This window comes from Danio rerio, chromosome 10 (genome assembly GCF_049306965.1).
Source record: "Danio rerio strain Tuebingen ecotype United States chromosome 10, GRCz12tu, whole genome shotgun sequence".
In the NCBI taxonomy this organism is placed as follows: Eukaryota; Metazoa; Chordata; class Actinopteri; order Cypriniformes; family Danionidae; genus Danio; species Danio rerio.
This window is the reverse complement of record NC_133185.1, coordinates 1,972,501-1,990,000: the sequence shown is the minus strand read 5'-3', so window position 1 is coordinate 1,990,000 and position 17,500 is coordinate 1,972,501. Positions and strand designations below refer to the sequence as shown.

The 17,500-nt window shown below is 40.7% G+C and overlaps 2 protein-coding genes across 5 annotated transcripts in view; both read left to right on the top strand.

Annotated features, from left to right (window-relative positions):
- LOC141376283 (uncharacterized) overlaps positions 1 to 17,500 on the top strand; it is a 778,518-nt gene that overhangs the window by 516,121 nt on the left and 244,897 nt on the right. The window lies entirely within an intron of this gene.
- cplane1 (ciliogenesis and planar polarity effector 1) overlaps positions 1 to 17,500 on the top strand; it is a 60,841-nt gene that overhangs the window by 5,667 nt on the left and 37,674 nt on the right. For all 4 annotated transcript variants that reach the window (XM_073914319.1, XM_021479229.3, XM_068223881.2 and 1 more), the window contains exons 4-16: positions 1 to 118; positions 1,700 to 1,938; positions 2,011 to 2,117; positions 3,016 to 3,172; positions 4,840 to 4,943; positions 6,887 to 7,069; positions 8,330 to 8,579; positions 10,316 to 10,453; positions 10,575 to 11,203; positions 12,290 to 12,480; positions 13,869 to 13,949; positions 14,123 to 14,281; positions 14,452 to 14,604. The exon at positions 1 to 118 is cut by the window's left edge and continues 2 nt beyond it. In XM_073914319.1, the coding sequence (XP_073770420.1) occupies positions 1 to 118; positions 1,700 to 1,938; positions 2,011 to 2,117; positions 3,016 to 3,172; positions 4,840 to 4,943; positions 6,887 to 7,069; positions 8,330 to 8,579; positions 10,316 to 10,453; positions 10,575 to 11,203; positions 12,290 to 12,480; positions 13,869 to 13,949; positions 14,123 to 14,281; positions 14,452 to 14,604 (2,509 nt within the window). The remainder of the gene's footprint in view (positions 119 to 1,699; positions 1,939 to 2,010; positions 2,118 to 3,015; positions 3,173 to 4,839; positions 4,944 to 6,886; positions 7,070 to 8,329; positions 8,580 to 10,315; positions 10,454 to 10,574; positions 11,204 to 12,289; positions 12,481 to 13,868; positions 13,950 to 14,122; positions 14,282 to 14,451; positions 14,605 to 17,500) is intronic.

The following is a 17,500-nucleotide window of genomic DNA, read 5'->3' as shown; positions in this document are numbered from 1 at the left end:
ATGTGGCTGGCTGGTCTGCTGGTCTCTGGCGAACTCTTCCTGTGGAATAAAGACAAGGATTTATTGAAGACGGTCTCCGCCGTTCCTGAAGTTCATCAGCTGCTTTCTCACATCAAAGGTCAGGATTGGATTATGTTTCAGTTTTTGTTTTTGAAATCAGTGCATTTCAACTCCGCCTGGTTTCTTTTTTAACTCAAAGTGTAGTTCAAACACTGAATGAATCTTAATTCAATTCAGACTGTGATTTTGACTCAAATCAGTTCAAGTTCAGTTCAAACACTGAATGAATCTTAATTCAATTCAGACTGTGATTTTGACTCAAATCAGTTCAAGTTCAGTTCAAACACTCAATGAATCTTAATTCAGTTCAGATGTTGATTCTGACTCAAATCAGTTCAAGTTCAGTTCAAACACTCAATGAATCTTAATTCAGTTCAGATGTTGATTCTGACTCAAATCAGTTCAAGTTCAGTTCAAACACTCAATGAATCTTAATTCAGTTCAGATGTTGATTTTGACTCAAATCAGTTCAAGTTCAGTTTAAACACTGAATCTTAATTCAGTTCAGATGTTGATTCTGACTCAAATCAGTTCAAGTTCAGTTCAAACACTCAATGAATCTGAATTCAGTTCAGATGTTGATTCTGGCTCAAATCAGTTCAAGTTCAGTTCAAACACTCAATGAATCTTAATTCAGTTCAGATGTTGATTTTGACTCAAATCAGTTCAAGTTCAGTTCAAACACTCAATGAATCTGAATTCAGTTCAGATGTTGATTCTGGCTCAAATCAGTTCAAGTTCAGTTCAAACACCAAATGAATATTGAATGAAGCTTAATTCATTTTACATTTTGATCCTGTCTCCAATCATTCTAAGTTCAGTTCAAGCACAGAATGAATCTCATTTCAGCTCAGTGTTTTTGGCTCAATCAATTCAAGTTCAGTTGAAACTTAACGAAACTCGGTTCAGTTCAGTATGTTGACTCAAATTGGTGCAAGTTCAATTCAAACACAGAATGAAGCTTAATCTGTTAAAACTTTGATTTTTTTTATCACTTCAAGTTCAGTTCAAACACTGAATGAATTTTGATTCAGTTCAGATGTTGATTTTGTCTCAAATTAGTTCAAGTTCAGTTCAAACACTCATTGAATCTCATTTTATCTTAGTTTGTTTGACTCAAATCAGTTCAAGTTTAGTTGAAACACTGAATGAACTCAACTTCAGTTCAAACTGAATAAATCTCCTCTCAGATCAGTTTGTTGACTTAAATAAGTCTAAATTCAGTTCAAACACTGAATGAAGCTTAATTCAGTTAAATTCTATTCTGACAAATCAGTTCAAGTTCAGTTCAAACACCAAATCAATCTCAATTCAGCTCACTTTCTTTTACTTAAATCAGTTCAATTTCAGTTTAAACACTGAATAAATCTCACTTTAAGTGGGTTTGTTCGGTCAAATCAATTCAAATGTTGATTCTGACTGTTCAAACACTGAATAAAGCTTAGCGCAGTTCAAAGTTGGATCTAAACTCTCGATTGAAGCTGTAAAGTTTCCATTAATGAGTCAAATGTCATTCAGCTCTAAAACAGCTCTATTGGAGACGACCATCATTATTCCACTCAGTGTAGTTGTTTCTGGTTATTTTAGCTGTGCATGCTCTGAGATCTTCCTCACACTGACCTATGCTTGTCTCCTGAAGCCTCACTGTCTCCAGTTCCTCTTTCTCTGCTGGTTTCGGAGTCTGCTCAGAGAGTGGTGCTGGCCGCTCTTACCGGACAGGTTTTCCTCTGGGAGTGTTCAGCACCTCAGGATCTGAGCGGGCCACGGGACGGGATCATCGCGGGCCACTGGAGTCAGATATCCTGCCAGGAAAACACTCCGCTGCCCTCAACAGCAGACAAAGAGGCTTCCCTTCACTGTGTGCTTGTGAAGAGCCAGGTACAGCAGCACAAACACACAGCTAGTGTTCAGACTCCAGTGTGGGTGTTTATTTCGCTGTGCTGTTTTCAGGCTGTTGGTGACGTGTGTCTGAGCGCATTCGTCTTCACTGCTGAAGCGCAGCTCATCGTCACCTTCCTGAAGATCCAGTGGGACTCCACATGGGACAGCAAACTCGGGTTAGTAGAGGATAAATCTGCTACTGTTTATTACAAATCCAGATGTGCTCTTCATTTAAAGGTGACCTATTCTTTTTACAAGATGTAAAGTGAGCCTCTAATGTCTCTAGTGTGTGTGTGTGTGAGAAGTTTCAGCTCAAAATAGCACACAAATAATGTTTTATAGCTCTCTGGCACTGACCCTTTTAGGCTTTGATCCTAATTGTGGTGTTTTGGTGACTGTCGCTTTAAATTTAAATGAGATCATTTTTTTCAAAAGAGGGCGGAGCTACAAATGCCCTAAGTTTCAGCATAGTGGCAGATTCACCTCCTATGCTAATGAGGGAGAGATGGTCACTAGTGGGCGGGGTTTTCCCCCTCTGATGACACGTACAAAGAGAGAACGTCAATCAAAGTGTTTCTGCAAAGTGTTTCTGATTATAAACAATGCAATTAATTAATGTTTGCCATCAGAAGCTGGTTATATTCACACACTGCTGACACATAACTGTGTTTAAATCTCTTATAAAGGGGATTTCTGCATAATAGTCCCCTTTTAAAGACATCAGTCTGTGTTTTTTTATTTTTTGGAAGTATTCGTTATTATATTTTAGGTTATTTATTATGAATTTAATTAAGTAATTACAACACTGGTCTCATATTGTGTAATTTGGCACCTTTTGTAAGCTATTAAAAGCCTCTTGAGGCTTAATTTTAGTATTTTACTGTTGTACACTTGAAGGCAAAATGATATGCCCTCCTGGAATTGATTGGTATAATACATTATAGCAGAATACACAGATTATTCAATTCAATTAAAGACACTTTTATTCAAAGTATACTAAAGTGCATGCAATTCTCAATCCTCCCATGCTTCATTGCCGTATTTAGATCTGCGACGCTGCTTTTTGATTGACAGTTCAGCAGGTTTCCGAGTGAACTGGATCTCGAAGAGTTACCCGCTGAACCAGCTCCAGCCTCCGTGTAAACCGGTGAAGTCCAGAGGTGCTCTGGTCCCAGCGTTCTCTCCAGACGGTCAGCTGCTGGCAGTGGTGCTAAACCAGAAAGACCCCAGGGTGAATTTAACACCACACACAGCACTAGATACTCTCAGATCAGTGCTGAGTCTAAGAGTGCTTTCACACTAGCACTTTTGGTCCGCACCCGAGTTCGTTTGACGTCATAGTAGGGTACGTTTAGCTAGCTAAGTGAACTATAGTGAACTGCCAACCGTACAACAAACTATCGTTTTCATAACGTTCGTTTGTTCGTGTGTGCGTCTTGTTTCGTACCTTGGTGACACGCGCGGGACTGAGCCAGGGCAAACACAGTGATGTCTGCTTGTCTCCTCCAAAAACAGCTTCTGCAGACGCTGTGTGACGTTCTGAATGTGCATAATATTTTTGCGGCAGATGAACGCAAGTTGCTTTCTGTATGACCAAAAGCTTTCAGTAAAAGCAGAATGATCGCGATGTGTGGACGTCTTTCCATTTCGGCGCTCGATTGCTTGCGTGGCCGTCACCTAGCAACGGCCGTAAACAAAACAGCAGTTCGATGACGCAAGCGTACCGGGGTTCAGAAGGAAAAAAGACACTGTGAACACAAACCAACCGAGGAGGTGGCAAGGGGAGACAATTGAACTTGAGTACAGTCCAGGCAAATGAACCAAGTGTGAAAGCACCCTAAAGGGCACCTATTATGCGCATTTTTACAAGATGTAAAATAAGTCTCTGATGTTTGTGTGTGTGAAGTTTCAGCTCATAATAGCACACAGATAATATAAGTGATAATATAATGTCAATAGTTGCCTCGAACCGGGCCAAAGCACGCTTGTGTCCCCTCCCGTCTCCCCCGATGGCCCGCACTCACACTATAATGGGCCTGGGCACGCTTACGTCATCGCCGCTGCGCTGTTCAGTGAGCGCTCTCATTCAGCACAGTGGAGATTTCTCTAGTTATATCGTTTCAGTCGTTTGTTATGCAGTGACATGCAGTCAAATATTTCGCCGAACAGTTCTTAAGGATGCGGTGACCGCAGTCAGATATTTCACTGAACAGATCCGCAACTTTTAGCGCTCATAAACAATCATAAAGCCCTCGTTCTGCAGGAATGAGGAGGTCTGCTAAAGGTGCAGCTGTCGTGCAGTGAGGGGTTTGCGTATTTAATAAACTACGGCAGTTTGCGTTCACTGAACAGTAAGATTGATTAATAAATCCATATGAAACAGCCCCTTAAAAGTCACGTCTCGCTTTCAGTTTCGGGCCAAAAGCCCAAGTGAAGCGTGCTCAGGCTCACCTCTTCCAACCGGGCCAGGGCCGGCCAAGTGAACCGTGCCTAAGCCAGATTCAGCGCACTCACTTCTCAAACTATCCGAGAAACGGGCCTGAGCACGGTTCGGATAGCATAGTGTGAGTGCGCCCTAACTCTCTGAATCTGACTCTTTTAGGCTTTGATCCTAATTGTGGCGTTTTGGTGCCTGTCGCTTTAAATTCAAATGAGACTGTGCTCTTTTAAAAAGAAGGCGGAGCTATGCATCAGCTATGCATCAGCGTAGTGGCAGATTCAAAACAGGACTAACATTATCTGTGAAACACTTTAGTAAACACGTTAAATAAAACAATGAAAGGATTGATGAAGTTAGTTGCTCGTTATATTCTAGCAAACATCAGACTTCAAACTTCATGAAGATACATTCGTTTTCTTCAAAATAAAAATAAAAACATCTTGGTGTGTTTTCATCAGGCTACCCAGGTGTTGTTCATCAGCACGCTGAACTTTGTGACCGTGTCCAGTCTGTTAGGAGGATGCGGCGTGAAGGTGCTCAGTATACCAGCTAAATATGTCAGGTGAGTGTGTGTAGTCTCAGCTAGATTTCTGCCCTGACTCTGCAGATCTGACTATGCTGTTTCAAGATGGAAGATTTAAATTTGTCATGTGTTCAGACGTTTAGCTCGTACAGTACATATCAACACATAACAGGTGAAAGTGGTAACATTTGCATTAAATATAAAAGGAAATAGCAGATGATAATTATGAAATAATACCTGAATTATTGAATTCATGATTAAAAGTTTATATGGTAACACTTTATAATAACTACACGCTATGAATCATTTAAGCATTAGCATCTAGTGAATTCATTATTTGTTAAGCATTAACTCTACATTAATAAGCGTCTGTAAGCAGTTGATAACTGCAGCTGCAAATGCTCTATTCCTGACTTACAAATATATTTAAAATGTGTTTCATAATTGAACTTTCATACTTAGTTAATTAAATTAAATTGAATTGAATTGAATTTTATTTGACAGATTTTAGACAAACTGTACAAAAAGTATTCCATACACTTTGTTAAAAAAAAAAAAAAAAAACTGTCGAGGATAAAAACACAACAAAGCCCTGAGCTTATTTCCATTGTAGTCCTCTGTTAAATAAAAACAATGTATGGCTTAAAAATACCAATGATGCGTAAAACAAACAGTCGCCACAGCGGTACGAACAGTCAAACTTATCCAACACATGTTCTACACAGCTAATGGCCTTCCAGCCGCAGCCCTATTCACACTCAAGTAACATATAAATTAAAACATCCTCGTCCACCATGCAAACTAATTATCCTCATGAAACAACCTTCTTTCGATAGCTAAATGATGATTTATTTTTCATTACTTAATTAAGTATCGCATTATTTACAAACCAGTTGTATTTAGGAGTAGTTGAGGGATTTTAGGATCATTCAGAATGAGTTAGTAAATGATTAATAAACTTTTGAAATCAACGTTTATAAATCTTATTATTCAGGCTTATACTAATAGTTAACTAAAATGTTAATAAATGCTTTTTTAACTCAACTTCACACAGTTTTGTGACCTAATCTAAAGTGAGGACCATTTATGCTGCATAAATCCCTTATTAATGACTATTAATGGCTCAGAATCAAATGAAGAATAATCTTTGCAATCTTTTTCTAAAAAGTAAAATTACTGTAAAGTTTAAACATTGCTGAATAACGCGAGTGTCAAAATACGACATAAAACTGGATAAAACAACAACAATATTACAATTTCACAATATAATAAGGTGCAATGTTTAAACTCTACAGTGATTTTATTTTAGATTAGGTTGCAAACATTTATTTTTCATTTGAAGCGCAGTTTCATTAGTGTATCTTTAAATGAAGAGGAGTGAATAATGTCATTTTTCCTGTTTAGAATTGAACTGAACCTTTATTTGTCATTTATAAAGGATTTATAAAGCATGAATAGTCCTCACTTTAGATTAGGTCACAAAACTGCATGAAGTTGAGTAATAAAGCTGTTATTAACATACATAGTAACCATTACTATATGCCTGAATAATAAGATTTATAAACGTTGATTTCAATAGTTTATTAATCATTTACTAACTCATTCTGAATGACCCTAAAATCCTTCAATCCCTCTTAAATACAACTGGTTTGTAAATAATGCGATACTTAATTTAGTAATGAAAAATAAATCATTAACTAAGTATGAAAGTACAATTATTAAACACATTATATAGGTGCTTATAAGTCAGGAATAGAGCATATGTAGCTGCAGTTATAAACTGCTTACTAACGTTTATTAATGTAGAGTTAATGCTTAACAGATAATGAATTCACTATTTGCAAATGCTTAATAAATAAATCATTGTGTGTAGTTCTTACTAAGTGTTACTGTTTATATTTATAGATTATTTTGTGCATGCTGGGTATATTTTGGTGTGTATAAATATATGCAGGACTATTGTATGAAATATTTGTGTGCAGGTCGTACTGGGTTTGCTGTGTGAGCTGGATGGCAGAAGGCCTTTATCTGGCCTGTGTGCTGAGGCGAGGCTCTCTGCTCATGCTGGCTCGTCTGGCCGGACTCGTCTCTCTCTCCACCACAGGAAGTAGCCTGGAGTTCAGCGCTTCTCACTTCCTGCCTCTTCACCCTCTGGTCACCTACAGGTCAGTGCTTTGCTTCCAATATTTATTTCTCTGAGTGGTTTATAGGTGGTTGCTAAAAGGTTTCTAGCATGATGCGTTATCCTGCTGGAAGTAGCCATCAGAAGATGGAGACAATGTGCTCATAAAGGGATGGACATGGTCAGCAGCAATACTCAGGTAGGCTGTGGCGTTGATGCTCAATTGGTACTAATGGACCCAAAGAAAATCTCCCCCACACCATTACACCACCACCACCAGCCTGAACCGCTGATACAAGGCAGGATGATCCATGCTTTCATGATGTTGATGCCAAATTCTGACCCGAGCATCTGATTGTGTCAGCAGAAATGGAGACTCATCAGAGCAGCAACGTTTCTCCAATCTTCTATTGTCCAGTTTTGGTGAGTCTGTGTGAATTGTAGCCTCAGTTTCCTGTTCTTAGCTGACAGGAGCGGCACCCGGTGTGCTCTTCTGCTGCTGTAGCCCATCCGCCTCAAGGTTGGACGTGTTGTGTGTTCAGAGATGCTCTTCTGCAGAGCTCGGTTGTAACGAGTGCTTATTTGAGTTACTGTTGCCTTTCTATCAGCTGGAACCAGTCTGGCCATTCTCCTCTGACATAAACAAGGCATTTGCGCCCACAGAACTGCCGCTCACTGGAAATTTCCTCTTGTTCAGAGCATTCTCTGTAAACCCTAGAGATGGTTGTGCGTGAAAATCCCAGTAGATCAACAGTTTCTGAAATACTCAGAGCAGCCCGTCTGGCAGCAACAACCATGCCACGTTCAAAGTCACTTAAATCTCCTTTCTCCCCCATTCTGATGCTCACTTTCAACTGCAGCAGCCATGTGATTGGCTGATTAGAAATTTGCATTAACAAGCAGTTGGAGCAGTTATTTTTTTGTACCTAATAAACTGGCCGGTGAGTGTATATTGTTGCTCTACTGTTTTTAATCTATGCTGGTAATCAGTTTGTGATATTTTCTGCAGACGCACTCCTTTACAAAATCATTTCAATAAATGTAAAGTGCTAATTATTACCAAATAGAGCTATTCAAGGTTATTTGGTGAAATATCGCAATGTAAATCGCAGAGAATAAAAACATTGCGACTGGGATTTTTCCAATGCAGGGCCGTCCTGATATGTACTGTGTATTGCATATGTACTATTTTCCCGATATATTGTGCGGAGTTATGGCAGCTGTACATCAGAGGCACACGCTATCCCGCAGTGAATCTCTCAGCTGTTTGACAGTGTTTTCCTCTGTCTGCTCTGCTTCTCAGGCCTCCAGGCTCCCAGCAGGCAGAAGACGGTGGCCAGTGCAGCTCCAGCGTGTCTCTGCGGGACCCCCTGAGGCAGCGCTACTCCGTCACCTGCCACCATCTCCAGCCGTTCCTCCTAGTGTCGGACGGCTACATGGTGACGGTGCTGCGGATGAGCAGACGGCCGAGTGCTGCTGCGCTGGTGAGCAGCCTGCTGATGGACGCCGCACAGGGCCTGGAGGACATGCGCAGGAGTCTGGCCGCATCTCAGGTGTGTCCTGGAGCCGTTTATAGTCATTGCTTGATGGACACGTTTCACAAGACATGTTTGACCGTCATCATAATTAGCACTGCATGATATTGGAAAAATATTGTTATTCTGTGATGTACAGCTGTAGTCCACTCTTTGTTTTACAGAAATAGCACTATATCATGATACATACAGTAAAAGCAGAAGTTTTCATACACTGTGTAAAAAGGCAGGTAACCATTTAAATAAAGTCAGATGTTAATGTGATTAAACCTTTTCTCTTTTAGGTAAATTAGGGTGATCACATGTGTTGCTGTTCTGCTTAATAGCACAATAATGAGAGAGAGATTTGTTGAGAAATTGTTATAACTCTTCTTGAAAGTCAAGTTTACACACAATAAGATTGTTCTGGTTTTGAAAAAGCTCCGATGATGGTGTCGAGGTTTTGGGAGTTTCTGATTGGCTAATTGACAACATTTGAGTTAATGTGAGGCACAACTGTAGAATAGTGTTGAAGGAAAAGCTCAAACACACTGCTTCCTTGTGTGACAACATGGAGAATCAACAAGCCAGAATCAACAACAAAGCCAGATTACAGTTTGCTGAATGACACTGGGGAAAGACTCATGTTTGGAGACATGTCCTGTGCTCTGATGGAGCTAAGATTGAACTGTTTGGCTGTAATGAGCTGTTTTACATTTGGAGGACAAAGAGGAAAGCGCACAAGCCTAGAACACCATTCCAACTGTGCAGTATGGGGGCGGCAGCATCATGTTGTGGGGCTGTTTTGCTGCAGGAGGGACTGGTCCACTTCACAGCATAGATGGCATCATGAAGACAGAACATTATGGAGAAATACTGAAGCAACATCTCAACACATCAGCCAGGACATTAAACTTGGCCACAAATGGGTCTTCCAGACAGACCATGACCCTAAGCATACTGCCAAATTAGTTCACATGTGCTTTAAGGACAGCAGAGTGAATGTTTTGGAGTGGCCATCACAAAGCCCTGATCTCAACCCTATAGAGAATGTGTGGGCAGAGTTGAAGAAGCTTGTGCGAGCAAGACAGCCTACAAATCTGACTCAGTTACAGCAATTCTGTCAGGAGGAATGAGCCACAATTCCTGCAAACTATTGTGAGAAGCTTGTGGAAGGAGACACAAAACATTTGACCGAAGTTATACAGTTTAAAAGCAAAGCTAAAAACAATACCAAGGAGATGTGTGTAAACTTATTTATGAAAATTTCTCTCATTATACTGGCATTTAGCAAATGTAAATCATTTAGGTGATCCTAACAGACCTATAATAGTAAACGTTTAGTGATTTACCATCAGACAGTTTCCTTTTTTTAGAGTGTATGTAAACTTCTGGTTTGAACTGTATATTGTTATCTGGATATGAGATATTTTGACCTGAGATTAGTTTGGTTTTATCACCCAGCCCTAACAGCTGATGTAGTACTGCTGGTTTGATTGGCAACGTGTGTCTTTGTGTGTCTGTGTGTGTGTGTGTGTGTGTCTGTCTATCTGTGTGTGTGTGTGTGTGTGTGTGTGTGTGTGTGTGTGTTTGTCTGTCTGTCTGTGTCTGTTTGTCTCTGTCTGTGTCTGTCTGTCTGTCTGTCTGTGTGTGTGTGTGTGTGTGTGTGTGTGTGTGTGTGTGTGTGTGTGTGTGTGTGTGTGTGTCTGTGTGTGTGTGTGTGTGTGTGTGTGTGTCTGTGTGTGTATGTGTATGTGTGTGTGTGTGTGTTTCAGCCTCAGGCCAGGTCGTGGCTGGAGTCCATGTCCTCTCTGACGCTCACTGGAAGTTTTGTGGCTCTGAAAGAGAAAGAATCGCTGCTGTCCACTTTACCTCTGTACCTGCAGGACACTGGAGACTCAGAGAGAGCTCAGGTCAGCCTGCGATAACACATATTATAACACATCCCGTGATGTGCTTTGAAATGTGCATACAGGGGGCCTAATCATTCTGATTTTAACTGTATAGGTCTATGCTTTTCTCTGCTGTCTTTAGGATGAGGAAGACTCTGATGAAGCTCCGTGTGTGCGCTCGCACATGGAGGATGAAGGCCGGCTGGAGTTTGCGAGTATGTTCGACACTCTCCACGCTCACACACACTCTCCCACACACGCCGAACCCTTGGATCTGAAGGGTCTCCATAGGAGCGTCATCACGGCCTGGGCTCTGTGTGTTTCTCTGAGCGTCCCGCAGCCAGAGCGACTCCTCCGCTTCTCAATCCTCTGCATCGGTCGACTCATGAAGCTCCTCCAGCTCTCAGACTCCAGCAGGAGGACTAGAGGATCATGGGTAACCCCCACCATCCACACCTTCAGGACTCTGCTGGGTTTTCTGCCATGGGATGCCTCTCGTTCCTGTCTGAATATCGCAGTGGAGCTCTGCAGGTGTTTCGTGGAGATGTTCCTCCCGATTTCTGCAGCCGTTTCCTCGCAGAGCTTCAGCGCGGCTCTGTTGGTCCTTCAGCAAGCATCTCAGAGTATAAACCAGACCTACAGCCTCCTTCCGAGAACAGTGCATTATGGGGAGGATGACCAGCTGACGTATTCATCTGACATGTTTTCGGTTCCAGTGTTACGGGAAGATGCTGATGCAGGGATGCCGCCACAGACAGCACCTTCTAAAAGGTACGTATCGAATTTCTTGAGTGCTTTTTTTATATTAGCTGGTGTTCCAGGTGTAATCTAATCCCAGACACTACGTTCCTCTTGAATGTGTGGCTTACGGCTCTTTCAGTTCGTCTTCATTTCTCTAGCGCTTTTACAATGTAGATGGCGTCAAAGCAACTGAACACAGAAGTTCTAGTGAATTGAACTAGAATTCACTAGTTTTCTGTGTGTGTGTCTCCAGTCCAGTTTTCTGACTTAAAGTTCAGTTCAGTGTGGTTTAATTTTCACTGCTGAAAGTCCAAACACTGAAGAGCAAATCCATCGATACGCAGCTGCACAAATTCCAAACCAAGCAAGCCAGTGGCGACAGCGGCGAAGAACAAGCTTCACAAATAGACGAAAGTGAAATTCGTCTATCTTTGCTTTCAAAACTGCAAAACGCAACAGTTCTGAATGCTTTGAAAAAAAAAAACACATCATAAAGCATGAGGGTGTTCAGACACAGCCACTAGAGACGGATTTCACGCTGAGAATTTGAGGTGCAGTGGGAAGACACCCGGAAGTATCCTGAGTCACACAGGAATGTTGTGTACCTGGCGGTATATCTTATCAGTGAAGAGAAAGTGACACATTTATTATTTCATCGTCTTCAGAGTGAACTGAAAGTCCGTTCTGAATGCATGCTGAAAATAAAAAGGGATGTCAGAGCTCATTTTCAGCTAAGGGAAATGACACTAGTTAGTAGGGCTGTGCAATTAATCGAAAATCGGGTTTCGATTTCGATTACGGCTTCTAACGATTATGAAAAACCATTAATCGAGATAAACGATTATTCCATCATATACCGCCTCCACTCCAGTTCCACGTGAAAGTGACTAAAAAATGTGCTGTAATGCAACTTTTGCAGCATGGGATGCGCATCATTCATATCTTTAAAAGCGCGAAAGAGCACGTGCTGTCGTGTATCATTAGAGGCGCACTCAACTCGCGCAGGATTGGAAGAAGTGAGCTAATGTTGACACAATGTTTATTTCTGGTTGAATTATCATGTAAATAAAGGGATTTACACAGTTGAGAGCATCGTGGCCTGTGTTGCGCTTTCAGATTGCTGGTCATTTGGCGTGAGGTCTACAGACAGGCTTTGGGCTATCAGGAAGAGTTACATCACAGCAGAGGTCAAGCTGGTGTAAAGGGCGAGATTGAGAAGATGTCACTGATCATACCTCAGATCCAGCAAGCTTTACAGTCAGCTGGAGAGCGTCTGGAGGAGAGCCACGCGCTGTGCTGTTTCACCGGTGAGCATGAAGAACCATAACACAAGATCCATCTAGGGCTGCACGATATTGGCACAATGTAACATTGCAATAGTTTTTTATTTTGTTAGTGATGTTTTCCCCAGAGCACTTGAACATCTCTATTGTTAAATAACTGATCATTTTAGATTGATTGATATTGTTCTGTATGGCAGTGTTTTCCAACCCTGTTCCTGAAGGCACACCGACAGTACATATTTTGGATGTCTTCCTTTTCTGACCCATTCATTTCAGGTTTTGGGATGTTTCTCAATTCCAAGAACGGAGAGAATGGACTTGGATTCTTGTGAGAACCGGTCTTGCTAGGTCACCTCAGAACGAACTCGGGAGGCCGCGAGAACAGGCAACATGTCCTGTGAGAAATGAGATGCTGCATTCTTCCTGATGGTCACGTGACCTTTACGTGTTTTTACTGAAATTTATGCAAACATTACAGCATTCATTCAATGATTAATGAATTATATACTTTTCATTAAGACTTTACAGATATACGTTGCACAATATAAATAAAACAGGTTTTAATACGAATTTCAGCAAATAAACACTCTTAATGTGTTTATGCCTTCATTAAGATTTTCATGGTGATGTTTATATTCACCGTCTCATTTAGGGAAACTCCTAAGTGATATCTCTGAACTTTAATAATTAACCTTAATACAATGCTGCGCTTCCCACCTCCAGTCGCAATGAGTTTTGCGCTCAAGTCTGCATCGGTGCATCCTCGATAACAAGAACACATCCGGGAGGTTTTTTACACGTCCTTCGTTCTTGCGGTCTGAGTTTTGGAACTGAACTTTGGTGGTTGATGATGACAATACACGAGAACACGAGGACGCAAGACCACTGAAGATCGCATATTGAGAAACAGCCATGGAGTTTCTTCTAATGTTCTGATGAGTTGATTCAAGTGTGTTTGATTAGGAAGAGGTTGAAAATGTGTACTGCTGGTGCGCCTTTAGGAACATAGTTGGGAAACACTCCTGTGGGGGAGTGCATCTGCATACAAATGTAATAAAGCATGGATAAATACTATAAAGGATACAGAATGTAGATACAAATGTGTGTTAACAGCATTCAGGTATACAGTAATCGAATAAAAAAATTTAAAAAATAGCTGTGTAGTCTTCATTGTATAAATAAAGTACATCATTAATCGTTATTAAAGTCTTATGCATGAATGTTTTTAAAATCCTCACACAGCCAAAAGCCTCAAAAAACATGCAAATGATCAATTATAATCCAGATTTAACATTGCATATCACAATTGCGATTGTTTACATAAGGATATTGATGCAAAAACGATATAAAGTGTGGCTCTACTTCAATCACTATGTCATTGTTATGATAACAACCCTGCTGTCCGTCCTCAGGTGAACAGCACTTCATTTTAGGAGAATATTCAGAGAGTGTCCGGGTGTGGAGGAATCAACTGTGGGCCGAGAGAGAGAGAGGTCAGTCACTGCTTTTGAAGAGATATTCACCTAGAAATGACATTCGCAGCTAATTTAGTCGTCCATTTCATTTAAGATAGAGGTGATTTTTTTCCTTCAATAGATCATTAAAGGGTTAGTTCACCCAAAAGTGGTGATTTCCTGGTAATTTGTATTAGTTTTGTGTCCTGCAGCGGGCCTGATGGCGTGTTATCTGGAGACTCGCTGCTGTCTGGCTCTCCTCTACTGTCAGCTGTTTCAGTATCGCCTGCGGGACGCTCAGGCTCTCTGTGACCGTCTGGCTCTGCTGCTTCATCCACAGACTGGACCAGAGGAACAGCAGACAGAATGCGGTAGGGTTATTACTTCCGTTCACATGAGAGTTTGGTATAAAATGAGAATTTTTGCAGAGTTAAAATCACAGCGGTCTTGAACATTTGAGCATTCGGTTATTCCAGGATTGCTGTTATGAGAGCTAATTCATCGACTCGGTAAAGTGTTTCTCCTCCTGTTTTCCCTGTAGATGAGCTGGTGTTGGATGCTGTGGGTCGTGAAGCGGCCTGCGCTGTGGTTCAGTCTCTGGCCAGGTTCATGGCTGCGTATTTCACCAACCAGCCACTCTTCATCCTCCCGCCACACAATGTAGATGTGCTGCCGCCACTGCATTTACCACACCGTGAGTGATTGTGGATGCGCATGGTCACAAATACTTCTAATCGTTATTTATGATTTTATTAAAAACACAAAGTTATTTTGCAAGACTTTTTTACTATAACAACAATAACTTAAATTACACTGATTACACTTTACAATAAGGTTTCATTAGTTCATGTAGTTAATATACAGTTGAAGTCAGAATTATTAGCCCCAACTTTTTTCTTATTTAAATATTTGCCAAATTATGTTTAACAGAGCAAATAAATTTTCGCAGTATGTCTGATAATATTTTCTCTTCTGGAGAAAGCCTTATTTGTTTTATTTTGGCTAGAATGAAAGTAGTTTTAAATTGTTTTAAAATGCATTTTAAGGACAAAATTAGCTATATTTACTTTCGATAGTCTTTAGAATAATCGTTATACAATAACTTGCCTAATTACCCTATCCTGCCTAATTAACCTAATTAACCTAGCCTTAAAATGTCACTTTAAGCTGTAAAGAAGAAAATCTAGTCTAATATTATTTACTGTCATCATGGCAAAGATAAAATAAATCAGTTATTAGAGATGAGTTATTAAAACTATTATGTTTAGAAATGTGTTGAAGAAAATATTCTCTCCGTTGGGCAAAAATTGGGGAGCTAATCAGGGGGGCGAATAATTCAGGGGGCTAATAATTCTGACCTTAACTGTATAAACTAACTTGAAATAAGTATGAAGAATGCATGTACAGCATTTATTAATCATAGTTCAGCGTGTATTAATGCATTATTAAAATAAAAGTTCAAGCTTGTTAACATGTTAATGCACCGTGAGCTAACATAAACAGTTTTATTAGCATTAAGGTAATGTTAACAAAGATTAATAAATACTGAAATGCATGTATTGTTTATTGTTTGTTCATGTTAGAAAGTATATTAACTAATGCAACCTTATTGTTAAGTGTTACCAACAACACAAAGCAAAAAAATAACACATTTTATTGACAGCGAACAAGTTACGAGGTTTCATTTTACCTATTTTAAAGGCTTTTTTTTTGAGATGTTAACAGATGTGTGTGTGTGTTGAGCATTAATTAAGACATTAGCCCCTTTCACACAGTGATACCGGTAAATATCCGGAAAATTTCCGGAACGTTTTTACCGGTATATTCAAAAAAGCGCTGTTCACACAGGCGAGGACGTTATGGAAATTTTCCGGAAAAGAGCATTCACACATCTATTCCAAAATACTGGTAAATTCTGACATCATTCACCACAAATGAGCTTTAAACGGCTGCGCTTGTGTTTGTAAACATTTGACTAAATTACAAACTCTGTGGATGATCAATATTGTGAACAACTTTCGCAGGATCACTTTCGCATGTCGAGATGTTATGATATGTGCATGTGCAGGCGCTCATAGGCTGTTTCACAGGCACACGCAAAGCTTGAAGGTAAACAAACAACGGCTTATCATAAACATCTCATCGATGATTATTTACACAGTTGGCGTTAAGATGAACATATAAACGTGATCTGACTAACTTCTAGCAGCTAAATGTGTTTGGAAAAATATTCAAAGGCTTTTATTCTCATAAACCGCGCGCACGTGAATGCGTCTGACTGTTGTGATTGGCTTAAGCAGACGTCTCACGTCAGCACGTTCTAGATGTGCACGCGCTTATTCCGTCAATCTTCCTTCTGCGTTCACACAGCGCAGCATTCCAGCAAATTGCCGGTAATGTTACAACTTCTCTTTCCGGAAAATAGCCAGAACGAATTTACCGGTATTTTCAAAAAGGACCTGTTCACACATACAACCTTTCCAAAAATAAAGGTCTGTATGTGTGAAAGGGGCTAATGTCAGCACCTGTCAGCTTTAATTGTGGGGAAAACTGGATAATGTTGAGCTTTTGTCAGCTACTTTCAGCTTCCGGTTTTAAAATGGTTTTGGGGGCGGATCAAAATCATTGATGTAGCGCTAAACTGCAAGAGCAAGGATGATGCGTCGGTTTCTCATTATTATTCATAGCCGAGCTTTCTTATCCTATGAGAAAAGCCGGCTGCTTAATTATTCATGAGAGCACATGCTTTCCGAAGACAAAGCAGACCTGGCTGCCAGTGCCAAGCCCAGCTTTGAAATCCTACATTGACGCGGACCCACGGCACACAGTATTTAGCCATTCATGAAGGCTTGTATGTGTTTGTTTCCATGATCCACGGGGTTTGTTGCATGTTTTCCTGCGATCCTATCAACGCCGATTCAGCAAAAGTGTGTGTGCGCTGCAAGTATTTTTGTCGGGAGAGCAGTACAAGAGTTGGAGAATGGCTGACGTTGTCTTTTATCAGGAGTTCGTTCACATTTAGACACATCGCCGTGCTGCTGTGTTCACCTAAATCCTCCAGATTACCAGCAGCAGAGCTAACGGTTAAAATAGACAGGCCAAGAGACCTGCTGCACTGAGTCTGCATTCAGACCCGGGGATTGAGGGAGAAGTCCTCATTTATACTGTTTATATGAACACCATTGTGGTTATCTGTATATGAATTTACAAATTACAAATGTAGCAGGGCATTAGTTTATTTCTTTGTATTTTAACTTTGTAAGCTATAAACTCATGAGTCTCCTCAGGGTTTGTGCCTCATTTTGTGAACCAACTGAACAGTTGTTCGCATCCCTCCTTCTCCCCAGCTGGCCACACCCTCTCCTGCCCTTTGCTCGCGGAGCTCCGCCCACTATCATGCATCTTTTGAAAAAATTCTGAGGTGGACCTGAACCAAAATTGGGGTGTGTCATGACTCTTTAAAGTACCATTAACTTTTTTTATTCGATAGTAAGGTCATTATTAATTCTGCGGTTGTTTTAGAACTTCAGATTCAGTTGCCTATGGCAGAGGTTCTCAAAGTGGGGGTCTGGACCCCCCGAGGGGTCGCG